This window comes from Leucoraja erinacea, chromosome 31 (genome assembly GCF_028641065.1).
Source record: "Leucoraja erinacea ecotype New England chromosome 31, Leri_hhj_1, whole genome shotgun sequence".
Lineage (NCBI taxonomy): Eukaryota > Metazoa > Chordata > Chondrichthyes > Rajiformes > Rajidae > Leucoraja > Leucoraja erinaceus.
Window position 1 is genome coordinate 12,421,408 of NC_073407.1, and position 27,909 is coordinate 12,449,316.

At 42.1% G+C, this 27,909-nt stretch overlaps 1 protein-coding gene and 1 long non-coding RNA gene across 2 annotated transcripts in view; one reads left to right on the top strand and one right to left on the bottom strand.

Moving 5' to 3' along the window:
- LOC129711926 (uncharacterized) overlaps positions 1-27,342 on the bottom strand; it is a 36,416-nt gene extending 9,074 nt beyond the window's left edge. The window contains exons 1-2 of the long non-coding RNA XR_008725960.1: positions 26,901-27,342; positions 23,629-23,850 (exon numbers count right to left, since the gene is read on the bottom strand). This is a non-coding gene — a long non-coding RNA (uncharacterized LOC129711926). The remainder of the gene's footprint in view (positions 1-23,628; positions 23,851-26,900) is intronic.
- Positions 1-27,909, top strand: part of cacna1ba (calcium channel, voltage-dependent, N type, alpha 1B subunit, a) — a 494,356-nt gene that overhangs the window by 436,421 nt on the left and 30,026 nt on the right. Inside the window, exons 38-44 of the mRNA XM_055659954.1 lie at positions 3,478-3,594; positions 8,062-8,127; positions 8,423-8,514; positions 12,515-12,665; positions 18,097-18,224; positions 22,367-22,463; positions 25,259-25,364. Of these exons, the coding sequence (XP_055515929.1) occupies positions 3,478-3,594; positions 8,062-8,127; positions 8,423-8,514; positions 12,515-12,665; positions 18,097-18,224; positions 22,367-22,463; positions 25,259-25,364 (757 nt within the window). The remainder of the gene's footprint in view (positions 1-3,477; positions 3,595-8,061; positions 8,128-8,422; positions 8,515-12,514; positions 12,666-18,096; positions 18,225-22,366; positions 22,464-25,258; positions 25,365-27,909) is intronic.

Here is a 27,909-nt window from a genome sequence, read left to right on the forward strand (position 1 = left end):
TCTGGATCTCTCATCTGAAAACGTTATTTAATTCTGGGATTGACACAGTTTTCTTGTCACCAAACGGGGTGAGCAACACATTTGACATTTACTGAAATTAGCATTGATTTAGCTGCTGCCGTTAGATGCCCTTTTTACTCCGGTCACAGATTTCAGCTGAAAGTATAATTATATTTCAAATTCCCTAATGTAAATGGAGAGAGATATATTCCCGCTCGAACTCACAACATCAAATTGTATTTTTCCACGATCTTCCATTTCCCCCTTGCCGAAAAATGAACTGAAAGGTTCCAATCTCCCATTTGGGAGTTGACAATGAAACGCCATCATGGGCACTTTGTGCAACCTCCTTTCCCCGAATCTCTGCAAACCCTTGCCAACAATTCACCCCCCCCCCGTCCATCCACGGCAGGATCCAACCCAAACCAGCCAACTGTTGCGAATCTCTCCTTCATTACAAAGAGAGGGGTGCGGATAGAGAATACTGGATCCATTCTGAAGCCAGATTCCTTTCTCTGCATTCCATTCACACCCCAAATATTAAACAAGCAAAAACTCAGATCTGCGAAAAACAGGAGAGAACGCCCTAAATCTGAACCTGTTTTCGAAGGAGTGCTGGTAACCACAAGTGTGATTCAACTGTGCTTTCTAGAATCTAGTGCTGCCGATGGAAACTTTATTCAAGAAGAAAATAAAACTGTTAAAAAATACGAGAAGCTGGAAGTCTGCTTGACATAGGCAGCAATTCTATTTAGTTAAAACTAAATAATTTATTTGGTTCTTTGCAATATCTGGTGAATTGACCATAGAGTTCTAGACTAGCAAAGCTCAGTCTAAAAGTTGACTTAACATAGAAACATAGAAACATAGAAATTAGGTGCAGGAGTAGGCCATTCGGCCCTTCGAGCCCGTACCGCCATTCAATATGATCATGGCTGATCATCCAACTCAGTATCCCGTACCTGCCTTCTCTCCATACCCTCTGATCCCCTTAGCCACAAGGGCCACATCTAACTCCCTCTTAAATATAGCCAATAAACTGGCCTCGACTACCCTCTGCGGCAGAGAGTTCCAGAGATTCACCGCTCTCTGTGTGAAAAAAGCTGGTCAAACAAACTTTAAATATAAATAAAGAATTTTGAGGGTTCAAAAATTCCTGTCAGAGCACAGGCAATGTGTGCTTAATGTCCCAGGTAGAAGAACTGCATAATTCTTTGCATTGGATATGTTCAGGATATAGTTTACATGGGAGAAAGCAGAGTCTAAGTTATGAAGGAACAAAGTGTCATCCTCGGTTTTTTGGTTTTGAATGACTCCAGTCACTCTGGGATATGGGTAATAATCAGGTAGCAGGTCACTCAACATGCAGTCTCCACGTGTCTTGGTTTAGAGATGTGTCCTCCAGGAGACTTTTTGCGCGACACAAAATAAGTCCCCAATGCAATATTTGTCAATAGGAACCAAAATGAAAGTGGGACGAGCCCAACTAACCAAAATCCCACACAATACAATACAATACAATTAGGAGTCATATAACAATAACTATAGCAACAATAACAATATTTACTGCACAATAAACAACAAAAATGCAATGCAATAAACTAAGATTATAATAACTATCATTGAACCTTTATGAAGTGTGCATGGTTGTCACATTTTTGTTTTGTGGTTCATTTAACTTTGCCAGTCCAGTCCTCTTCCCATTTTTCTTGCAGTTCAGGCAGATGTAATCACCCCAGTGTTGCTGCCTCTTCATTCCTTCGAACAAAATTGTTGCTCATATTTTGACGAAGTAGTTCCTGTTTTGCTGTAAAATGTGGCAAAGCCCATTTTCACCCACGCAACAGGTCTTTAAATGCTGATCTGGAAGTTTAACGTCTGTCAAACTCTGCTTTAAGTGCATTGACATGATTCTCTGAGACTTTGGTTGACATGAAAGAGCTCAAAGCAGCCTAACTGGTGTTTCGTCCTATAATTCAATTATGTTTTTATACCAGCAATTCTATAATGCCAAACTAATCGCAACTAGTGTTTTTGATACTACCTACGTTGGCATAATCTGTAAATACATTTAATTATTCCCTGATTACAAATTGGTTTCTGCATCAATTGGATTTAGAATTTTTTTTGCCAAATTAGTCCATCCCCTTCCTGCAGGCATAGGCAACCTTGGGTTGGTGTATGTGATGTATACCACTGCCACAGTGGCACAGCGGTAGAGTTGCTGCCTTACAGTACACGTAGTGCCGGAGACCCGTGTTTGATCCCAATTACGGGTGCTGTCTGTATGGAGCTTATACGTTCTCTCGTGGGGTTTTTTCCGAGATCTTCGGTTTCCTCCCATGCTCCAAAGAGGAGTTGATTGATGGTGGTTTGTAGGTTAATTAGCTTGGTGTAAGTGTAAATTGTCCCTAGTGTGTAGGATAGTGTTAATGTGCGGGGATCACGGGTCGATGATGACTCAGTGGGCCGAATGGCCTGTTTCTGTGCTGTATCTCTAAACTAAACTAGAACAGGCACTTGAGTTTCACCAAATGCTCTGTCACCGGTATCATGCTGGCTGCCATGGGAACATAGTCACTCACTTCTCCCATCTGAAATTCAACTTTTCCAGACAATTTCATACCTTTGTCTTCAAAATCCATCTCATTTCATGGACCAACGATACGATTGTGAGCTAAACTAGTATTTCTGTCAGTTCACCTACACAAGAGGTCTGTAATTTACTTACTGCTTTCAAACGTTAAACTGGGGCTAAATTTGCCAGAGATATTATCTCCATTCTCCAGGATTGCAAGGAAGTGTCTTAAGAGACCTCAGTAAGGAGATGCCTATTCGCACTTGCACCATTCGTGAACTGCAACGATGCAATGTTATGAATTGTTCTGTCCTTCAGTTTGCGACAATGTGTTAATTTTCCATTGGTGTAATGGCCAGATGATGAGCAGTCTAGCATTCATCATCAGAAATCAAAATTTAATGTCTGGATAAAATAATCCTGCTTTTAGCATCACTGCGTAAACTGTTAATATTGTCCATAATTATGTGAATATGCCATTAACACTTAATCTACATATGTAAATTGCAAAAATTACTCTTGACTTAGAATAGGCATTGGAATATGCCTAAGGCATGTGCTAATGTTTCTTCCTGTTTTAACACTGACACTAATGCATTCTGTAAATTTTCGAATTGCCCTTAACGTGGTCTTGTGACATCAATTGAAAAGGAAACTTTTGTCCAAATTACAGCCATTTAGGAGAGTGTTGAAAAGGAAATTTTAAAAAATTGGTTGGTCATCTGCATTTAACCTCTGGAAAATAACCAATTCAGATAACATTTTCATTTAATGAGTAGATACTGCAAATAGAGCATCACGTTGTGTGTTCCTTTAAAGGATATTAGATTAAGACCAGTGTAACGTCACGGTTCTGAGTGTTGTTGGATATTATATCTCATGCATTTTCCTTTTGCCAGAATAACTTTATCAATCTCAGCTTTCTACGGTTATTCAGAGCAGCACGACTCATCAAGCTCCTCCGCCAGGGATACACCATCCGTATTCTGCTCTGGACATTTGTGCAATCTTTTAAGGTGCGTCTCAGAATATTGGGGGCAACCAGAAACTTATCAGCAGTGCACCTCTCCTTGAGGGATAGCATTTAGAATAACATGCATGGAGACACGCGTAATAACATGCATGGAGACGCGCGTAAACCTAGCAATGGGTTGCAGTGAAGGAATGGGGTGGGAATTGTTTCATTTCTCACTATTGCCTCATTATTGTCTTACCGCTGACTGGTAAGCACGCAACAAAAGCTTTTCACTGTACCTCTATACACGTGACAATCAACTAAATGGACCTAACTTAATTTGTTCCATTTCTCAATACCTTTATTAGTTCCGGTTCTCTGTAACTTTATATTTTAAAGCTAATCATTTGGTGTTTAACCACACTCAATACTGTTTTGCCCTGAAGTGCCTCTTATTGTGTGATTGCACCACCTATTGGTTAGTAGCTGCAGTTTGGGCCAGTACGAGGAGAATTAACGAGTATCCATGGTGGCTTTTTAAGTGACTTGAACTTTTTGCCAAAACTTCCAATTGTTTGATATTATTTGACAGGAGGCGAATGGATATTTCAAACCCTTTCATTTAATGAGTGTAAAATAGCTGGTTGTCATGTAAATATCACAACTTGAACAATCAGATCTTTAAGAAATTGACTGTGTCATTCCACATAGGGAATCTCAGTGAGGCATGGTCACCATTACCAACCTCTTGTTCAGAACAAAAGGAAAGCATAATGAACCAAGGGGGATGCTAATCCTTGTCAGTTGCACCTCGCGGTTCATGCTTTCCAAAGCAATTCTCAGCAGCAGATCTAGTCATGTAGTCATAGACCTATACAGCACAGGAACTGGTTCTTTGGCCCATTCTGTCCATGCTGACCAAATTGGCTAGAAACATTTACCTGCAATGATAGCAACAAAATGCTGGAGTAACTCAGAGGGTCATGCAGTATGCCTGAAGAAAATAGATAGGTGACATTTCAGGTGAGGACCCTTCTTCAGACTGATTGTAGTGGTGGCAGGGGGAGGAGAAGTGCAGCAGAACAACTGCAAGCGAGCAAAAAACCAGGACAAATCTGGGTTGGCAACAGAGGACCTCGGGCAAGGAGGTTCCCTGATAGGCTTACTGTTGGCCAGAGATGGTGCGATCCCAAGCGAGATACACCTTTGCGATCTGTGGAACTGGTTAATTGACTTAGTGGGGGATGGGAGAGGAAGTCTACCATGGTCTACTAGAACTCCTGGTTGCTAACCACTTTAACTTCCCTTCCCATTCCCACAATGGCCTTTATGTCCTGGACCAGCTCCACTGTCAACGAAATTGGAGGAACAGCATCTCATATCTTGCTTGGGCAGCTTACAACCCAGCAATATTAACATTGAATTCTCTAATTGTAACTAACTTCTACATACACCTCCCTCCGCTTCTACTCCCACACCCCCTCCTCCCCCCACCCCTCCTTTCCCCCTTCCCCCACCCCCTTTTCTTCACTAAACATCAGTTAACTAGTCGCAATGATGTATCCTTCTTGAGATCTCACTGTCTCCAGCCAATAATTGGCCAATCAGGGAACCCCTACCACTACAATGAGTCTGAAGAATAATCCCGACTTGAAACGGCCCCTATCCATTTTTCTCCAGAGATGTTGCCTGACTGGCTCAATTACTCAAGCATTTTGTGTCTAACTTTGGTATAAACCAACATAGAAAACATAGAAAATAGGTGCAGGAGAAGGCCATTCGGCCCTTCGAGCCAGCACCGCCATCTGCAGATCCTTTTTATTACACTATACCATTTATCTGCATTTGGTTCCTTCCTATCCATATATATCTGTCCAAATGTCTTTTAAAAGTCACAATTGATTCTGCTTCTGTAGTTTTCTCGGGCATCTCATTCCAAATACAGTGTACCCTCTTAGTGAAAAAGTTGCCCCTAAGTTGCCCCCCCCTCACTTTAAGCGTAACGCCTTCTAATTTTAGAATGTTTTACCCTGGGAAAAAGACTGTGTGCGTTCACTTTATCTGTACATGATCGTTTACACCTCAGTAAGCTCACACCATAGCCTCCTCCACTCCAAAGCAAAAGGTCACGGCTTATCCATCCTCTCCCTATCACTCAGGCCCACAAGCCACGTAACATCCTGCTGAAATGTGTGGGAAGGTACTGCAGATGTCGGCTTACACCAAAGATAGACACAGAATGCTGGAGTAACTCAGCAGGTCAGTATTTTGGAGAAAAAGAATAGGTGACATTTCTTCAGATTCCAAAGGCTGAAGACGGGTTCCAACCTGAAACATCACCTATTCATTTTCTCCAGAGATGCTGCCTGACCTACTGAGTTGCTCCAGCATTTGGTGTCTATCTAACATCCTGTTGAATCTCTTCTGTACCCTTTCCAACTTAGACATTTGGCAGTATTGAATTTCTCTGTAATTACGATGAATAATTCTAACTAAAGTTCACAAAATGAACAAATAATCGGAATGTGGGTATAGCCCATTCCCAGTGGAGACTTGGATTTAAAATCCACTTCCGCTGATGCTTATTTTCTCAAATGAAATCAAACAAAATGTCAAGTTCCTTCCTCACGTTGATATTAGTTGCGATACAAGAAAGAAATACTGCTATTAAATATCCCTGATACTTTTCCATGTTTGCTTTTATTCCCGCAAGAGTGAATCGGATTTTGGCATTATTGGTCTTTTGCCCAGATAAATATTGAAAAAAATGTAAAAATCCTCGGACTGAGGTGGGCAGAATGTTGTAAAGAAACATTCTTGCATTAGATGAAACCGAATCGAATGTTGGTTTATGGCTTTATGTAAAATCCTGACTGCGTTAACTTGGCATGGATGAATATCCGAGTATAAATGTCAGAGAATATAAACACAAGTGGTGGTTTAAATGGATTGTTCAGTGCAATCTTTAAGCAAGAGTGTAAGTGCTTCTTATCTTGTGGATGTTTCAGCTGCTGAAGTACACTTGCTGGAATTATTGTTCAGTTGCATTCAGCAGCATTCCAGAAAAGCACACTGGTGATGTGGAGATGTTTACACACAGGGGGAGAGGCATGAACATAGCTAGAAAATAAAAAAGACGGCCATTAAAACTGAGGCGCAAAGAAATGTCTTCTCTCAGAGGGGAGGGAGTCTCTGCATTCGCTGACATCAAGGGTGGTGGAAACCAGAATGTTAGATTTATTTAGGGTGAAGATAGGCAAATATTTGAAAGACTCATGAATTGAGGGCCATGGGGAACTAGCACTGAAAAGGAGTAGACTGGCGCTCATCATATTGAACAGTGGGGCAGGCGTGATGGGCTAGGAGCCTTGTGGTACTCTTGTTCTCTTATGCATTCAACGCAGCAGGAAAATAAGACAAAGAGCTGGCAATGAATTTAAACTTGGTGTTATTTGGGAACTCACTCATTTTCTGTAGATTTAGATTGATTACAATGTTCTGCAATAGTTCACCAACAACTTGTTCGGTGGTCAGATGAATTGGCGTTAGCATTAATGTCCTGGGCAGAACACATTGGGTTTGTTGAGAATTGGGAGCGGGAGTCCGGCCAAATTGGTTCTTGCGCTTTGGCCGGAGACTGGGGTTCGATCCTGTCTGTATGGAGTTTGTTCGTTCTCCCCGTGACTGCATGAGTTTTCCCGGGTGCTCCTATATCCTCCCACACGCCGAAGAAGTCAAGGTTTGTAGGTTTATTTGGCTTCTGTAATTTGTAAATTGGCCTTGGTGTTTAGGATCGTGTTAATGTACGGGGATCGGTGGTCGGCGCAGGCTCGACGGGATGAAGGACCTGTTTGTGCTAATCTAAGATATTAGTGTATGATACCCATTGATCACAGCCTTGGGCATATATGCTGAGTTTCACAATCAACACATTTCTAAATGGTTAACAGCTCATCCTGAGATTAGTCACACCCCCACTCTTTCTCTCCCCCCCAACCCCACCCCAGTTCTGACTTCAACAGTTTAAGAAAACAGCCTGTCAACATACACCCTGACAATCCATCCCAAGGTTGTGAATGAAGAGAAACACAAAAAGCTGGAGTAACTCAGCGGGACAGGCAGCATCTCTGGAGAGAAGGAACGAGTGACATTTCGGGTCGAGAGCCTTATTCAGACTAAAAGTCACGGGCAAGGGAAATGAGAGATATAGACGATGATGTAGAGAATAAAGAACAATAAATGAAAGATATGCAAAAAAGTTACAATGATAAAGGAATCATTGTTAGCTGTTTGTTGGGGGAAAACGAGAAGCTGGTGCGACTTGGGTGGGGGAGGGATTGAGAGAGAGAGGAAATGTTGTGCATGTCTGACTGAGATCACCTGGCACTCTAAATCTGAGTTGGTTAAAGGCCAATCTTGATTAATTTCTGCTTGGAAAAACTCCTCATCACTGAAGCACGATGTAATGATGCAGATGTTCACCAGGATCCTGTTTTTCACTGTGGCTTGTTTTACATTTCTTTTGCAGGCATTACCGTATGTTTGTCTACTGATTGCAATGCTGTTTTTCATCTATGCTATTATTGGAATGCAGGTCAGTGCAGTTACTATCGTTAAAAGCTCTACTCAGGTTTATTGCAAAGAGAAGGATGATCATTGCAGTCAAATCTACAAAAATCTGAAGCAATATTCATTTCACCTGCCGCCATATTTCATATAAATTAACTGGTACAACTGCAAAGCGAAATATTTAATGACCATTTCTCGTTAAGTAACATTACGAACGACAAAAATATTTCGCTTTTTCGAATAAAACCATATAAACGCAAATTAATGCAATCAAATCAAAGGCATCGCTTTCATGAAAATATTTGTTTTGTCTTTTCAAGGTATTTGGCAACATTGCGCTGGATGATGACAGTGCAATTAATCGTCACAACAATTTTAGAACCTTCCTACAAGCAGTTATGCTTTTATTCAGGTATAATAATCGAAAATAAGATATGTTGCTTTGTAAGATGGTTCCCAAATACCAGGGCAGTTGCGACCAGTTTCGCAGTGTTAACTCCAGCTTATGTTAAATTGTTCCAAAAACATGATCTTTCTGATCAGTCCCAACATATGAATTGCAGCACCTGAGAATTGTCACCAGTGTTGATGTGAATGTATTGATTATTGTTAAGTTTTCCTGGTGTGTTTTTTTTTATTGAGAGTCTGAGGTAAAAGGAATGGAGATCAACATTGATTGACGAGACAAAAAAAAGACCAGGCAAATGGTGGCACAAGAAACAGCAGGACGCTGGAATCCTGATCAATACGCAAAGTGCTGGAGGAACTCAATGAGTCAGGCAGCATTGTTGGAGGGAATGGACAGATGAGGGGCCCTCTTCAGACAGGTGGATCCAATCCAGGGGCAATTAGGAATCAACCGTGAAGGCCAGGGGGTATTCACAAGCTGAGAGCGAACAGTGTGTGCAGGGGTAAGGCAAGCAGTGGCTGATGTTCCCATCTATATTTAGCACCAGGGAGCAAAAATGATTGCTGCCACATTAACGTTTCATTTAACCAGCAGTGCAGTAGGATCAGACAGCAATTCTGACTTATTAAGTTATGGATTCCCAAGTCTAAGCTTGTTGTGATGTCCAGCATCATGGGAATCCATAATTCAATAGGTCAGATGTGGAAGATCAGCCACTGGTTATTGTACAGGAAGAGAAGCAGAAAATAGTGGGACCATGCTACATGTCAGGCAGAAATTGTGGATAGAGAACCAAATAATAATACATGGTGGAAAATCGAAGGTACACAAAAATACTGGAGAAACTCAGCGGGAAACTCAGGGAAACTCAGCGTTGCCTATTTCCTTCGCTCCATAGATGCTGCTGCACCCGCTGAGTTTCTCCAGCATTTTTGTCTACCTCAGATAATAATACAGGTCAGCAATCAATCAATTAGAGGATAGACACAAAAAACTGGAGCAACTCAGCGGGACAGGCAGCATCTCTGGAGAGAAGGAATGGGAGACCCTTCTGTGATCATGCAGCAGATTGTGTGTTACTTCAGATTCCAGTCTCCAATAATTTAAATCTGAGGCCTTTCATCAGAAAACAAAAAACAAACGTTGAACTGAAACATAGATCCTGTGTCACTCTCCTTAGATGCTGTTTAACTGCTGGGTATTTCTAACATGAATTTTATTTTTGATTTTTGGCTTCAGTGGTTTGTACAATTGTTGCACAGAATGATGATTTCAGAGGCATTTAAATTGTGTACAGAGAACTCTGATGAGCTGAGTGATTTAACAGCCTGCCAAAAATGTCCATAGTTAATTCTCTGTAATATTCTGGAGCAGAGCCCCAGGTGCAGATGGGAAATATGAAGGAACAATCATGTTGGAAACTCTTGCTATGGCAGGTCAACTAGACCCAACCATTTGAAGTGATGGATCTTTTGAGAGTACAGCCCCTGTCCCACTTTCACGACCTAATTGGCGACCTCTGTCAAGTTTGCCCTTGGCTCATACTCGCAGCATGGTTGCCACGAGGTCGTAGGAGGTCTTCGTAACCCTTCCTCGTGCTTGTGAGTGGTCTCCGCGTACTCGTGGCCTCAAGTAGGTCGCGGCGTTTTTTCCAGCCTGATAAAAAATGGAAAGTCTGGCATGGAAAAAATTGATACTTTTTACTCGTAGGCAGGTCGTGATAGTAGTCGTTGGTAGTCATGGGTCGGTAACTGGCCCGAGAAAAAAAATGCAAACGTGACATCATTTTATCATGTGATCATTTTCCACTCGTAGCTAGTCGTAGTTGGTATTAGGTGTGGAAGACTGAGGTCGAGGGGGGTCGTAGGAGGTCGTAAACAGTCGTAGAAGGTCGTGGGAGGTTTTTTACTTTGGCGAGTCAACACGACCTTGACCTTTTTTTTCAACTCATCTGGGGTCTTCTAAACTCGTGGATTAGGTCGTCCAAGTGGGACAGGCCCTTTAGTAATATCTACAATCAGTTTTAAAAGTGCTATCTGAATTTATGCTTCTCCAAAGCATATGACGTAGTTTCATTTTATTCTGCCAGGCCTTTAACAAGTCTAAAATAGCTGAAGCTCTGCTCGCATGCAAAGTTATTGCATTGTCAAAACACAAACTGCTTGCACATCTCAATATCAAAAGAAATTGAAGTTGCCAATTTTCTAATTGTTTTTCATGGGATTCATTAATACACTTGACAGGTTCTTGCAAATAGAAGGGAGAATTCACACCAGGTTTCAAATTCCACTTCTTGTACATCACCTCCAATCCTACATTTGCAATTGGATATATTCCCAACAAAGTTTAAAGTGAGAACATCCAACTTCTTGAGTCATAGAGTCGTAGAGTGATACAGTGTGGAAACAGGCCCTTCGGCCCAACCTGCCCACACCGGCCAACATGTCCCAGCTAGAGTAGCCCCACCTGCCTGCGCTTAGTCCATATCCCTCCAAACCTGTCCTATCCACGTACCCGCCTAACTGTTTCTTAAATGCTGGGATAATCCCAGCCTGAACTACCTCCTCTGGCAGCTTGTTCCATACACCCACCGCACTTTTTGTTTCTTGCTTTCAATTGGTTCATTTTCTAGACACGCAGAGAAACTATGCCCCTCAGCAGAAGATCCAAAATGCATGGAATAAGGACAAGTTGACAAAAAGAGCCAAAAGTGATCGGAGAAAGTGGTTGAGGTGTGGGTTGTATTTCTGGGGGTAGCTGAGAGTGGATGGGGCAGTAAGCTAGGACCAGTTGTAGTCTGCAAAGGACAACTGGATGAGTATTTGAAGGAAGGAAAATGCAATGAAGTAGGACTTAGACAAATCACCCTTGAAAACAGAAGTACATACTCTGTGAGTTGTAGGGGATAACTCCAGGTTAGAATGTGGGTGACTGAATTGTCAGTGTGGTTCCCTCGTTGTTGAGCCAGCCAACACCAGGCAGCTCCCTTGCTGGCAAGATGAGTCCCTCAGCTCAAATCTCACGGCCCTTTTACTAGTGCTGGCACTCACCACTCTGTGACTGTCAGCTCCTCTAAGATTGTTTGTTGAGTGGCGGGGGAGGCCTCCAGCCCCCGAGTCCAAGGCCTTTATAGCGGCCTCAGGCAGTCAACTGGCAGGGTGAGAGGGGGTTATGGGGAGAAGGCAGGAGAATGGGGTTAGGAAGGAGAGATAGATCAGCCATGATTGAATGGTGGAGAAGACTCAATGGGCCGAATGGCCCAATTCTGCTCCTATCACTTATGACCTTATGGCAGAGGGTAAGGTGATGCACTAGAACTACTGTAGGGGTGATCACTGATTGGCGCATACACAGTGGGCTGAAGGGCTTGTTTTCACGCTGTATCTCTAAACTAAACTGAACTAATTCAAGAATTTGATTCACCTTAATCCCACAAATTAGTTCTGCTCAAGTACATCTTCAGGTGCCTTTTGAACGATCCTGTGAAATCTGCTTCAACTGTCTATTCAAGTTCCGCATTCCAGATTTAATTTGCCTTGTCTATGTGGGGCTGGGAGTCGGGGCCAACACTGTCTTCATTTCCTTCCTGCTCCTTTTATTTTGACTCTCTGACTCCTGGCTACAGACCAGAAAAGGAAGCAGACTCCATCCACTTCCTTTCAAAGCCCTCCATAGTTTGGAATATCTCTGTTGGGTCTCCCTTATACTTCAAATAGATTAGTCTTGGAATCTCCAGCCCTTCCTTGTAACTGGAGTTGCTCATCCTTGGTAAAAACATCTCGCTCCCTGCCCCTAGACTTTGACATCATTCCTTACGTGCGGCAGGACATTAATGGTTGGATTAATTTGATATTATAAAGCTGGATGAAAATTAATTGCTGCCACATCGTTCACATGAACATGTGGAAAAAGCTAAACATTGGTACTTCCAGATAAATAATACTGAGGGAAAAAGAATGCAGCTATATATTAACAATATTTCAAATGTATCTTTTATCTGCAGGAGTGCCACTGGTGAAGGCTGGCAAGAAATAATGCTGGCATGTTTGAGTAAAAGCCCATGTGATCCTCGATCGGGCATAGACAGAGACGAGTGTGGAAGCGATTTTGCCTATTTCTACTTTGTGTCCTTCATTTTCCTTTGTTCTTTCCTGGTAGGTAAATTTTCGTAACACCAAATTAATCACTTGAGCATAAATAGCTCTTGACTTGATTGCAAGCTTACGCCCTATTCAACGCAATGTTTTGTCCTTCAAGAGAGGTAGTACAATTACTCTCTTCAACTTAAGGTAGACACAAAATCAGAATCACAATCACAATACTTTATTAGCCAAGTATTTTCATGCGTTGAGGGGCCTGTTTCCATGCTCAATAAATTCATGACAGTTCAGTGGTCAGGCAGCATCGCTGGAAAGATGGAATGGGTGACGTTTCGGGTCGAGACCCTTCAACCTTCGGGTTTAAACCAGCATCTGCAGTTCCTTCCTACATACTCTCTTCAACCTGCTCGCTAATGTATGGGCGCCTTGTCAACGACTGCACCACACTGCTGCAGGGAAGTTTAAATGGAAATGAAGATTTTCACTGGGGAACTGCATTGTGTAGAAAGGCGGAACTTAAAACGTTTTCATAAGTTCAAGCCCTGATGTAGTTCTTTCATCCTCTTTTTCAACACAGATGACTCTCCTCGTCTAGACACTTGCAGTTAAAAGTGACTGCAAATCTAAACATAATTGCTCATTTAGAGAGCCTGCACTTCTCCCTTTGCTCTTTGCAGTTAGAAGTGTGGCTGCCTTTGGTGTGAGCATTATGACAGATTGTCCGTGTAATATAACAAGAAGGATGAGGGTACTCAGAAACCAATATTAGTGACTTGTGAGGAATTGGTGAATGGTTTGAATTGATTTATTATTAACACTGATTTATTAAAAACACTGGGACTTCCAAGGGTAAAATAACCAACCTGAAAAATAGCATTAAAACCTTTTCTTATGTGCATTAACAATTGTAAAGACTAACAAAAGCTGCCAGGACTATTGTGGTCATCTTCATAACAGCATAGATAGAAGAGTTGCAAATTAAATTGGAAACCTTCAGCCAGTAGATCCAACATCATTGGATGTACTGTAACTAATGAATCACTCACTCATTCAAGCATTCTTTAAAATGCTGGAATGTGCAATCTGACCAAACTGGTCAAACTATGTATAAGGTAGACAAAAATGCTGGAGAAACTCAGCGGGTGAGGCCGCATATGTGGAGGGAAGGAAATAGGTAACGTTTCGGGTTGAAACCCTTCTTCAGACTGATGTGAGGGTGGGGGGGGGTTGGAAGAAGAAAGGAAGAGGAGGAGCCAGTGGGCTGAGGGAGAGCTGAGAAGGGGAGGAGAAAGTAGGGACTATCTGAAATTAGAGAAATTCTCTAATTTCCTTACTTTCCCCTCCCCTTCTCAGCCCACTGGCTCCTTCTCTTCCTTTCTTCTTCCCACCCCCACCCTCACATCAGTCTGAAGAAGGGTTTTGACCCAAAACCTTGCCTATTTTCTTCGCTCCACAGATGCTGCCTCACCCGCTGAGTTTCTCCAGCATTTTTGCCTACCTTCGATTTTCCAGCATCTGCAGTTCCATATTAAACAAACTATGTACAAGTTTACTTCTTTCAAGCTAAACTGGGGCACAAACTTTCTTACAGTTCATAGATGTGATGCGTCATACTTAATATTAAATAAGGAAATATGATAATCAGGTAGTTCCTATTGTGTTAGCAGCAACAAGCAAGCAGGGAATGGTCATTCTACTAACCAATTATTGAGTTTGGTGCCCCCTAGAACCATGTGTTGAAACATGAGCTGTCAGGGTCATTTTTATTGGGATGGCATTGGAGTTGTCCTTTTCTATTAAAGTCCCAGCACAGCCAATGGAGAGCAAAGTAAAAGGGGGAAAGTGCTATGTAAATTTTCAGTAACTTCAATAAAAATCAGGACGAAGGTCTAACTGGTGCCTGAGGCAGCAGCAATCAGTTTTACTCAATTAGACAAAATCAAAATGACCCCGAAAAGGTTGGGAACATCAAGGCCAGGATGGTTTCATTCATCGTTCACCCATCATATGGAGACAGGGAAGAGGTAAGACCAAAGCCTCCAAAAAATTATCAAACAGAGAGCAGAGTGGAGACGCAAGGAACTGCGGATGCTGGTTTATGAAAAAGACTCAAAGTGCTGGAGTACTCAAAGTGCTCAACGGGTCAAGCAGCATCACTGGAGAACGTGGATAGGTGACGTTTCAGGTTGGGAACCTTCTTCGGACAGATTGGTCCCAACCCGAAACGTCACCGATCCATGTTCTCCAGAGATGTTGCTTGACCCTCTGAGTTACTCCAGAACTCTGTGTCCTTTGATTTCAGGGTAGAACTGTGATGGCCAGACCTGGTGCCCCAGTCCCTCTGTGTGCCATGTGTGCACTGTGCAAGTGATAAGAGCAGCAAATTTATAGAAAACAGAGATCCTCTGACCTAATGGAAGAAGATCGAGTCTTAGAAGCAAAGAGTTGACATTAATATATTTAATGTGGAGTATAATTTAATGAAAATCTCAGCCAGCTGTGTCCAATTTTTTGAAGTAAGCATTTTACCCGCTACATTGATGAAAGACAGAATGTTAAGAATTAGACTTAAAAGCTCTGGGCATTAGGTTTATTACTTTTGTTAGTGAATCTGAAATAGATTCAAAACAGCTTTAAAAACACAATTTATGTTAGACCATTAGCTACAAGCATCCCTGGTTTAAGATGAAAAAGCACAGCAGATAGTTTTTAGGAGGATATAATTTTTTTTTCAACAAGGAATGTTCTTATTTTTTTCTGTGATGTATGATCAGGTAAATGTTACTATGCTGACCTAATGAATTTGCAGAAACCTGTTTAAAAAGGCTACACGAGCTGCTCCAGGGACCTCTGCAGTTAGGTATGCTCGTTCCAGGGACCTCTGCCGTTAGGCATGCTCCACCAGCGATCCTTGCACATTAACACTACCCTACACACACTAGTGGCAAATTACACATATACCAAGCCAATTTACCTCCAAACCTGCACGTCTTTGGAGTGTGGGAGGAAACCGAAGATCTCGGAGGAAACCCACGCAGGTCACGGGGAGAACGTACAAACTCTGTACAGCCAGGATCAAACCCGGGTCTTTGGCGCTGCAAGTGCTGTAAGGCAGCAACTCTACTGCTGTGCCACCCTGCAAATAGTCGTGGACTAGAAATGATCACATCAGCAAATGAACGTAGAACAAAACCACACCACGAACAGGCCCTTCAGCCCACATTAAACTATGCCAACCATGGAATCAAATGGAATACTTTACTGTCACATGTGACAAGGCCCAGTGAAATCCTTTGCTTGCATAGCCCCAGGTGGACAACTAGCGGCCATCTACGCTGCTCACAAAGTTTCATAGTACGCCGGCTTCTCCTTTGTTCTTCAGAGGCGATTATGTTAACTTTGTACCATGCCTCATCAAGCCCAATTGTTCCTATCAAATCACTGACCAGCAAACTTGCACAGCAAACCTCTGTAGGCCAATCACCCAGGGATTGCCCCAATTAACCCACGCCATATCTAGATAGTCAATGCTGAGTGCAAGACCTCCATCATTAGGTTGGAAAAACATCGTTATCGCACGTCAGCTGTTATACAGAGGTGCGACTAATTCTCGGGAATAAAGCAGAAGTTAAAGTTATCCAATCTGTTAAAGCATCAAAGACCTTTTGTTCGTTCCGTGACCCTGGCACCAGCTAAAGCTCTTCAGTCCAGGTGCATTTGCTTCTCATTGCAATGACCTTTGTCATGCATGTAAACACTTTGATGCGGTGCAGATGTATCTTCAGGAGGAACAGATGTAAGCTTATCCATTTGGAGGCCCATTCCACAGGAGGACTGACTTTGTAGTAAATCAAAATAAGTCCTTGCAAAACATCTTATTTAGTCACACACAGTGAAGTTGCGTTGCTTTCGGGATATGAAAATAGCATCTTATTTTGATTCATCAACGTTATCTTGCGGCCGTCCCTGCGAAATCCAAGATCAAGAATGGACTTTTCACCCATTATATTTATGAAGCATGAATGCAAATGGGTTCAGAGAGGGAGGAAGAAACTCTACTTTCCTCAGCATTAAAAGATGTATGTGCGTTCCCTCAGTAAAATCTATATGCTTTGTTTATTAAACAATTATTAGAATAAGTAGACATTTTTTTAAAAAGGATGAATGTTGGCACCAAATAGTCATGAATCATTTTACACAGATCGACATTCTTCATAGATTCTTACCCCTTGAAAAATGGCATTACACAGCTTACCACCAATAAATCCAAACTATTGTTATTTAATAATGAGTTCCTCCTTAATCAAGACAGAGAGATATGGCCCTGTCCCACGGTACGAGTTCATTCCAAGAGCTCTCCCGAAGTAAAAAAAAATCAAACTCGTGGTAAGCACGGAGAATGAACGTAGCGGGTACGTCGGAGCTCGGGGACGTCTCTTTGCGGCTCGTAACGCTATCGGCAGGTACTCGGGAAGACTCGCTAACGACAGGTAAGCTCGGGAAGACTCGTGAAGATTTTTCAACATGTTGAAAAATGTCCATGAGAGCCCCGAGTACCGACGAGCGGCCATTACCGTAAATCTCCGAGTTCGAATCAGGGCAAACTCGGGAGAGCTCTTGGAATGAACTCGTACCGTGGTACAGGGCTCTTAATGTTTCACTTCTAGGTGTAATGAATGGATACATTGCAAAAATTCACCAAGACTGTGGCAGATGTGTGTTTTATCCACTGACTGGTGATCTCACAGTTTGCATGACTTTATTGTTCATTTCTGTTACAGGGCTTGAACATATTAATTGGCTTAGCTTGAAATTCGTGGCTTCCAAAAAAAATAGAGTCCAAAACAAAATGCTGGGGTAACTCAGCGGGTCAGGCAGCATCTCTGGAAAAAATGGATAGATGACGTTTTGAATGGAGGACCTTCTTCAGACTATCCATTTTCTCAGCCTGACTCACTGAGTTACTCCAGCATTTTGGGTTTATCTTTAGTATAAATTAGCATCTGCAGTGCCTTTTTATTACATCGAGTCTAAAACAGCATTTCATTGTGATTGAAGCTGTTGATAACTGGAAAACCAATGGTTGTTTCTGGACCCTGCCATGAGCAGCAATTTCATTGCTGAGTTTGGTGACCAGAAAGAAGTGCTCTCAGTGAGTGAGATATGGTCAGGCCAGTGCCTTCCACAGCAATGGGTTAACTGCTTTGTGTGTTCCTCTGTCAATGCTGATCACCAGCTGGTCACTGCACAGTGTGCTGACAGGATCTCCTAATCAAGTCATTGAAACATAATTCTCATATCAAGTGCTTTTTTCCCCTCAAGCTCCGGCTTCCCATTTTAATAAATTTGCAATTGTTTATGTTAAAAAGCATCTACAGAGGCACCAGTGAATGTTAATGAATTTCTTCTGATACTGCCGTATTATACAGTTATGTTTCATGTTGTTTAATTCATCCAGTGGACACTATGTTTGTCCTTCTTCCAGATGCTGAATCTTTTTGTAGCTGTCATTATGGACAATTTTGAATATTTAACCAGAGACTCTTCTATCTTGGGACCTCATCACTTGGATGAGTTCATCCGAGTCTGGGCTGACTATGATCCAGGAGCCTGGTGAGTAAAACTGAACTTATTTCCAAAATTACCTGCCCGATATTTAACTGGTTAGAGTTTTCTGAATGCCAAACATGTGCGATGTCAAAAATAGACACTCAGTGCTGGACTAACTCAACGGGTCGGGCAGCATCTCTGGAGAAAAAGGACGAGTGATGTTTCGGGTAGGAACCTTTTCTCAGACTGAAAATAGGAGGGGGGGTAAAGAGGTGGAGGAAAGATAAGGCCAGCCATAAATAACTCCAGGCAAAGCGTTGCCTGGGAGGTCCATTGTTGGCTTGGGAAGTTGTGACCTCAAGAGAAACAATGTGGGGAACGGTGGAACTGGTAAAATGACTCGGAGGAGGAAGGGAGCAACGGGAGAGGGTCACAAGGAAAACGTACAAACTCCGTACAGACAGCACCCCATAGCCAGGATCAAACCCGGGTCTCTGGCGCTGTGAGGCAGCAATTCTACTGCTGCGCCACCATGCCACCCCTGCCTGAAGGTTCATACTCTGACAATTTAAATAGCTAGGAATGGGTGAGAAGAATATGGGTCAATTACATGTAAATAGTTGGCATGAACAAGGTGTGCCGGAGAGTCCATTTCCTTGCTGTATGACTTGAAGGAGCCCAGACTGAGGACAAAATAGCATTTTACTTCCTTATTGTCCTTAACCTACAAGAACCTATTCGTAAACTTGTGCTAAGATCTAGTTCGTGAATCACTACATTCTCAGTTTTACCTTTCCACCTGTCAGGGCTGAAGAGATCAACATATTTATACATAAACACCTGACAAAAAACCTTCAGGCAAGTGCAGTCAGAGATTTCCAAAGAAATTCATAAAGTCAAACTACTGAAGCAACGAACTACATAAAACAAGCATCATTCATTCGGAATAAAAGGCAAACAGCTACGTGATAGAAAGTTAATACGATTGATTCACAGAATGAATTTGGGTTTGTCTGCGTGGTGGTTATTTGGAGATGGACAATTTGATGTTTCCCTTTGTTTCAGTTTGCTTGCAAAGAGCATTTTGCATTTGTTTAGGTTTAGGTTTATTACTATCACGTACAGTGTAACCCTTGCATGCTATCAGATCAGACAATATAGATAAATAAATAAATACAATCATGTCAAACTCATGTACAATTGTTAGAGCAAAGGGGAATCTACAGAGTGCAGAATATAGTTCTCAGCATTGTAGCGCACCAGATCCATAGGCAAAGTCCAATGTCCACAATGGGGTAGATGTGGATCGGACAGCCCCTTAGCTAATGGAAGGGCCGTTCATTGATGTGGCAGCTGATGTGACTGGCCGTGAACTTTGCGGAAAATTGTCATTAATCTCTGTGCCATCTGTGGTCTAAGCCAGTGACCTTAACAGGTGAATCAAAATACAGTGAGGCAAGAGGTTCCGATCCGAAACGTCACCCATCCTTTTTCTCCAGTGATGCTGCCTGACCCACTGACTTACATCTGCAGTTCCTTTCCACGCATATAGATAACCTGTCCCGTAACATCATTAACATTAAGTTGCCCTCTCTACGAGGCAAGAGCAGCAGAGACAGTTTATATGTGTTGCTCGAAGCCAAGGCAGGGTTCTGCAACACAAATCAGTTAGATTTTAGAATTATTATATTGTGGTAATTTCAATAGTGAGATATTTTGCAGTGTAAACATTTGGGACACACAAGGATGCCCTTTTTAAACGGAGTTCTCCAAAACACTGTCACAGGATAATTAGCTGTGAATTTAAACTCTACATTCTACTTTTTACAACTCTACTTTCGGAAGGAGGTGAGGAGGAATTTCTTAAGTCAGAGGGTGGTGTATTTGTGGAATTCACTGCCACAGAAGACTGTGGAGTGCCGTCAATGGATATTTATTGAGGCAAAGATAGATTCTTGATTAGTACAGGTGTCAGGAGTTATGGGGAGAAGGCAGGAGAATGGGGTTAGGAGGGAGAGATAGATCAGCCATGATTGAATGGCAGAGTAGACTTATGGGCCAAATTGGCATAATTGTGCTCCTATCTCTTATGAACATATGAACTTCATATCCAACTGTAAGGCCAAACCTTGGAGAACAGGGAACCACATGATTTTGTTCAAAATAACAATATAATAACAACCAATAATTGAACGATGCGTATAAAGGTTGTGTAGCCTTTTGATAACAAGCTTAGACTGGGCCCTGCTGGTTTTATCTTAGAACCTGCATTTTCATCAACTCAACTGAAGCTTGAGGGTGTAGTAGCAAAACCCCAGGTTAGAATAAATCTCCATTGTGGCTGTTTAATTATGGCTATTGGAATCTGAATGGATGAGATTGGTCTACAATATCTGTCTGTTTGTATATCTGGTTTATCAGTATCTGCTGTGTATCTCGGGTGCAGAGAAGTCTATCCCCAATTGAATCAGTGCATTGCATTCTGACTGGCCGTTTCATTCCATTAAAATCAAAAGCACAGGGATAACTAGATCTTTAAAACAGTACCACAAAGAACAAGTTTGCCACTTGGTGAAAATCTTATCAATTGTACACAAGGAATAAAAATGAAAAGTCCTGAAAGAACAAACATTATAAAGGAAGCAAAGAGCACTGACTAGTTCCTTCTCAAACATTCCTTCTGTGAGGGACATGTACAAAGGCAGATAAATGTCAGGGAACTTCTGTCAATGCTACCCAGATTTGATATATGTTTTAAATAACTCAGACAGTAATATATGTGAAGATCAGGTTCCATTAACTGAAAATTGAATGCAGCCCGGAGTATCCTATCAAAAGCAACAGACATCAAACAAGATGAATGGATTCTACTTTAAATATGTCAGTTTTGTTGCATTATTCCCATTCATTATAATTCAATTCCTGGCACAATATTTACGATGATGCTCAATTGTAATCATTGTGTAGATTTTCAGCTTTTGGTATTGAACATGTTTACCATGTAAATCAAAGCTGTTTAGTTTGCTGTATTTGTGTTTCCGTTATGAGCGTGTTATTAGCGATAGTCACTCCTCTCATTATACCCTCAAACGACCAAATGTAAGTATTGTTTTCCTCATGAACTGTCTGGGGTTTTCAATCAATAATTAGCTTAAAAACTATTAGCGTGAAAATCAGTGCCCATAATAATGACTTAATTTCCAATTGTTTTAATACCCAAGCCAAACACATTGAAATCGCAAAGCAAGCACTTTAAAGGGGCTGTGCCCATTACAATCCAATGCAGAAATATTTATAACTCCCATGTATTAGATGATACAACCCATCCAGGAAAACAAAACTTTTGTTTTTAAAAGTTATGAGTGGAACTTGCACTGCAGATTTTTCCGTACGGAGGAAATGAAAATCAACAGGAGAAGTTTAAATCACATTTAAAACACAAAGTACCAGAATAAGGTGACTTTTGACCAATAAAGGGCAATATGTTTGCTGCTACAAGAGTGGCTGGCTGAGGATATGTATTATTTTTTATAGCATTTGAATTTATTCCAGTTCTGTCCCAATTCAATGTATTTTTTTCTCTCTATTCTTTCATTCTGCCTGTTTTGTTTTCCTGCATTCCCCTTTTGCTTTGTGTCAGTCACAGTCAGTTCTCTGATATGAAGCCTTGTTTCATAAATTCATTTTTGTAGGTCTCATTTTCTAACGTGTGAAATTCTTCTTCCAGTTACCGGATTCATTATAAGGATATGTACAATTTGTTGCACATTATCTCACCACCTGTTGGCTTAGGAAAGAACTGCCCACATGGGTTGGCGTATAAGGTTTGGAATTCAGCTGATACGCAGAGTATCCCAATCGCCCTGACTGTCTGCATCTGAACAGGAATGATTGACCTGATCATCATGTATCATTCACTCCGATGTTGAGCTTTTATAAGTTTGCTGGAGATATCTTGGCATGCTGCCCTGAAAGGAGCCATCATTAATACTCCCATTCTACCATCTACTAAACCGTCAATCATTCTTAATTGAAACAGGGATTACCAAACCTAGAATTCATGGGAAAAAGACACCTTCCCGTGCTTTGGAAAATCTTTCACCGATGTTTTGGAATATGATTAACCTGGATATCTGTTCTTTTTTTCCCTTGTTTGTTATTGTTCCCCTTTTGTGTTCCTTTTCTGCCTCATTTATTTTCCCAAGTGGCCGCATCACTTACAATGACATGTATGAGATGCTGAGACACATGTGTCCACCCTTAGGTCTGGGAAAGAAATGTCCTGCCAGAGTCGCCTACAAGGTAGAGAACGAACCAAGTGTACAAGAACCCAGCCTTGTGTGTCGAATCCAGATCTGTGCTTTATTACGCGTGCTGTTATATTTAGTGTCACTGTTATTCTCATTATTCCATTCCTCATTCCAAGTAAGTAAGCAAGTAAGGAAATTTATTGGCCAAGTATTCACATACAAGGAATTTGCCTTGGTGCTCTGCCCACAAGTAACAACATGACATACAGTGACAGTTACAAATGACTCAGAAAACACTAAACATTGATAATAATAACAATAGTAATTCCATGGTTACATTGTTAATAGTATTGAAACTTATTTCGTCTTTCCAAATTGGCAAGTTTGGAGGGATATTACCCAAAAGTGTTCAATTTCTTTCTTTACATAAATCCATTAAAAAAAAAAAATATTTGTTCAAATCGTAATACACAAATGCTCAACTAGAAATGCTCAGGAACACTGGTTTTTATTTCAAATAGTTTTAATGTTCCCATCACAGATAATCCAATTATATTCCCTTCTCTATCCTCCCCTCTCCCTTCCCTCTCCCCTTCCCTCCTCCTCTCTCCCCCTCCCTCCGCCTCGATCCCCTTCCCTCCGCCTCTCTCCCCCTCTCTCCCTCTGTCCCACCCCCTCTGTCCCCCCCTCTCTCTCCCCCCTATCTCCCCCTCTCTTCCCCCCCGTTCCACACTCTCCCCCCACCTCTCTCCACCTCTCTCGCCACCTCTCTCCTCCCTCTCTACCTCACTCTCGCCACTCTCTCCCCCCCCCCCCTCTTCCCTCCACTCACTCTCCCCTTCCCTCCCCCATCATCCTAACCCCCTCTCCCCCTCCCTTCCCCTCTCTCCCTTCTCTCTCTCTCTATCCCCTCTCTCCCTCCACTCCTCTCTCCTGCATAGATTTTGATATGGTGCAGGATTTTCCCCCCCAGGATTTTTGAATATGAAAGAAGCTGTAATTATTGAGATGTTGACCTGGTAACAGAACATATTTTCATTGTCCTGGTTAAAAATTAAACAAACAGTTGCAGGATACTGATGAATTGTATGTTTGATAGTCACAGTTTCTATTCCCCACCATCCTCATTGTCGCATTAATCACCCCGCTAGTAGCACTATCCTGCACACTAGGAACAACTTAACATTTTGGTACTTAAAAAAAAATTACCTACAGACCTGTGTGTCTTTTTGATGAAACTGGAGCACCCAGAGAACCCCCATGTGGTCACACGGTGAACGTGCAAACTTCACCCAGACAGCATCTGTAGACAGGATTGAACCCAGGTCTCTTGCGCTGTAAGACAGCAACTCTACCGCTGCGCCATTGTTCCGATGTGCAGTTGCTTGAAACTTGAACGAAACACAAAGTGCTGGTGGAACTCAGCGGTCAGGCAGCATCTATGGAGGGATAGGACAGGCAGAAGCCAGGCAGGCTTAAAATAAATTGTGATAGTTTTAGAGGCTGGGAAACATTTGGACAGCAATTTAAGTATTTTCCACGAGCAAAGCTTTGAGGGATCAGAATGTTTTGGATAGATCAACATTTTTCTGATGAATGCAATACATATCCACTCATTTTCATAATTGAGTTGTCTGTGAATAAATGTAACTGTATTTGCAGTTATCACAGTGACTAAATATAACAGCACCTTTTAGTTGAGAACTTGTAGATGTTCAGTGGAGCATTGTAATTGTATTTTGTTTCTATTCTCTTTGAAGTAAATTTATGTTAAATTCAATGGACCATTTGTGTGAACCTTATGTTGTTGCACTTTTCTTTATTTCATTTCTCTATTCACTTAATGTTCGCAAGAAGATCTCGCTTTAAATCTTCCTGAAAATCTGCTTTCTATTTAAAAAGGACTCTAAGGTTGTCTTTTTTTTCCTCTCTCTCTCCCTCTCTCTTTGTTCTGTAATTATACCTTGGCCTCTCAGATCTTCCACAGCCCTCACTTCAGAATAGCAGGACAGGATCCCTGTACAGTTCATGTGCCATTGCATTCCAGCATGTGCCCCATCGCTAGTCCTATGAATTAGATGCAAGTCTCTGCCTGCTTTTGCTCTGCTGGGGAACATTCCATCTGCGTGCTCTTCCATCCGTGTTTCTCTATCTCCTCCTCTCCCTCTTGCTCTTGAATGCATTTGCCGTTTGAACAAGTTATCGGTTGCGTTGCTCTGTTTTTTCAGATTAATGAATGCTGACTCGTGTTAACCTTTGGTCTACTGACTGCAACCCTCAGTGCCCTAACACTGCATATGTTTGTCACCTTGGCCAAATTTTGGACCGGAGCCTCTAATTGCAGCTTCCCAACTTTCTGAAGCATTGTCAATTAGATATTTTCGTCTCAGAAAAAAAAAAACTGCCTGTTACTTGAAGTGTTTTCATATTCCTGTCAGAAAGATTAGATGCTGGAATTACAGCAAGAGGAATGATTGCCAGCAATCACACTGAAGCTATTACGAGCCTCAAAATCAGGTGTATCTGTGCTTGAAATGCCGATGAGTAAAAATATTCTCCAGAATGTCGAATCTGGCAGCAGCTCATGGAGACTCAATGTCCCAGAAATGTTCCAAATTAAACCAGAACTTCATTTCAAGCTTGTTTTCTCTGCTTCTCTAGCGGAAAGCAGGAAACATTTCCCTCTTTCTCTGCAGTCTGCACGTCTTAGAAAAGGGACTGGAAGCCACTTGGGTCAGCAAATGAATGGTTAACACAGTTGAAAGTGTAGATTGCCACATTCCTAGTGCTTAACTGTGGTCAGTGCAAAAATCCCCGCTAACTATCCCCATCGCAATTCACTTTCAGCGGCTTGTGAGAATGAACATGCCGATAGCTGAAGATGGCTCCGTGCATTTCACATCGACCCTGATGGCATTGATTAGAACAGCCCTGGACGTCAAAATTGCTGCAGGTGAGTGGTAAACATTGCTTCTGCATTCGCTATAGGGTAGGATTTAGTGCATTATGTTTGGAGAGGAAGGTCTACCTCATACAGGCACAAAATTCTGGAGCAACTCAGCGGGACAGGCAGCATCTCTGGAGGGACGGAATGGGCGATGTTTCGGGTAGAGACCCTTCTTCAGACTTTGGTTTAAACCAGCATCTGCAGTTCCATCCTACACACACTGTCTACCTCAGTGATTCCCAACCTGGGGCCACAGAACATTTCAGGGGGGCCACAGAAAAAAATTGGGATTTAGGGGGCCACAGGTTCAATGAAGGGGGCCACAGAGCTACCACCCTGTTGCCTCCAAAATTCCAGTTCTAATAAATTTAAATCTATGTAGTTGAAATATTTTTGATGTTTGTGGAATAGAATAAAAGAGAATATATGTGCGATTAATAGACACTGATATTTTTATGGAAGGTATAATATTGAAATTAAAAGATTCCAAGGGGGCCATGAGCTAAAAAAGGTTGGGAACCACTGGTCTACCTCATAACGTCTAATGAGGTCCAATGACTTTCTTCTGAAGCGACTGAAGGCAGCTCACCATCACTTTCTCAGGCCAGGTACAAATGGGTAAAGGTTGACCTTGCCAGTAATTCCCAGTGTTGGGTTTAGTGTCATTGGATTCCAAACTATGTATTCCATCACTCATGCTCCTTATTGAATATTATCCTTGTACATTTGAAATGCGGACCGTGAATGGTAACTATGCATTCTACTCCATATTAAGTCCAAGAATTAAATCTGTGACTGGGTTATCTCAACCTTAAATCTTTAAATGGGATTCTCCGTCACAGTCACAGAAAGTAACTGTTCATTGTGTGATAATGAGATCTGAAGAATTATTGCGAAAGATATCTTCTTACCAGAAAAGCAAGATGTTTGTATGTACGAGTGCATTGGTCTGTGGAGTTCATCGAGAGTTATCTATTATATTTTACCGTTCTGCTGAGTACAATATGCCACATCATAGATCATAAGAAATGGAAGCAAGAATAGGTCATTCAGACCCTCAAGCCCACTCTGGTATTCAGGAAGGTCAAATCTGAAATTCTACATAAACTTCACTTCAATGCATTTATATAATTTTACTTCATTGACCTAAATCTATTCATTCTTGCCTTGAAGCTACTCAGAAATGGGACTTCCACAAGCTTCCGTGGCAGAGAAATACGACATTTCACCAACTTCTAAATCAGTCTTAAACCAAGAGCCAAATTTCTCTATTCTTTAACGAGGGGACCAGCTTTCTATAAATTATGATTCCTTCAATGAGGTCATTCGCTCTCTTGTAAACTCCAGATTTTGAAGGCTCCGTCCTACCTCTCATGACATCCATGTTGTGGTTGTTTTACACCACCACAAAGGCAAGTACAACCTAAATACGGAGAAAGACTTACACACAGTTCTGGAGACCGCAGACCCGTACTCTGATGTGGTTTTACAAACCCCTATGATTGCAGCAATGGATACAGTTGTCTGGAGAGATACACTAACCATGCAGTGTGTCTTTCCTTGCGTCCCTCGCTGAACACGTAATATAATGGGGCATCACATATTTAATGAGCTTCGAAGATCTTTCCTCTGATTGTGCTGCCGTGATGGAGTGAGGGGAGAAAGACGGGTGAGGCACTGGCCCAGCTTACGGGTTGCAGAGGAGGATGCTCGGGTTTAGTCTCCGCACAATGGAATGATTGAAACTTAGACAGGCAGCATCTCTGGAGAGAAGGAATGAGTGACGTTTCTTCAGACTGATGTTAGACCAGCATCTGCAGTTCCTTCCTACACAATCCATCTGTTTGGACTTGCTTATTGTTCATGCAGCAATGCTGTGGGGGCCCAAGTAGACCACGTTGGCCAGTCACAAGACTGAAGGCTCCCCGACTCAAAACCTCATCTATCCATGTTCTCCAGGAATGCTGCCTGACCCGCTGAGTTACTCCAACACTTTGTGTCCTTTACAGGACCACTGGGGGGAAGAGGAGGGGGGGGGGGTTTCACCTCCTGCTGGTCTCCCTCCAACGGTGGGACAGACGGGGGCTCACAACAAACGACCAGCATGCAGGAGCCTGCTCTCTGAGCACACAATGTGCCGTTACAGCATTACAGTGTTACAGCCACAGAGAAAGCTGAGGAAATAAAAGTGCAAGGGTAGCAATGTGGTAGGTTGGGAGATCAGGACTACACCTTTAGCTTATGAGAGGACTGTTCAGTAGTCTGACAACAGGGAGGGGAAAAAGCTGTTTTTGAATCTGGTGGGACTTGCTTTCAATTTTTGTGTTTTCCTCCTGGTGGGAGAGGAGAGAGGAGGGAATTTTAAGACGAGGGAAAGGGAAGGGGAGGAAAGGAGGGAATGTCTGTGACCAGGTGGATGCAGAAAGGAGTTGAATGGTGTGAAGGGTTTGCGAGGCAACAGGGCCTACTTAAAACATTTTCACCCTCACTTTTTCAGTTTTGATGAAAGGTTCTAGACCGCAAAAGATAACTCCACATCACCATCCACAGA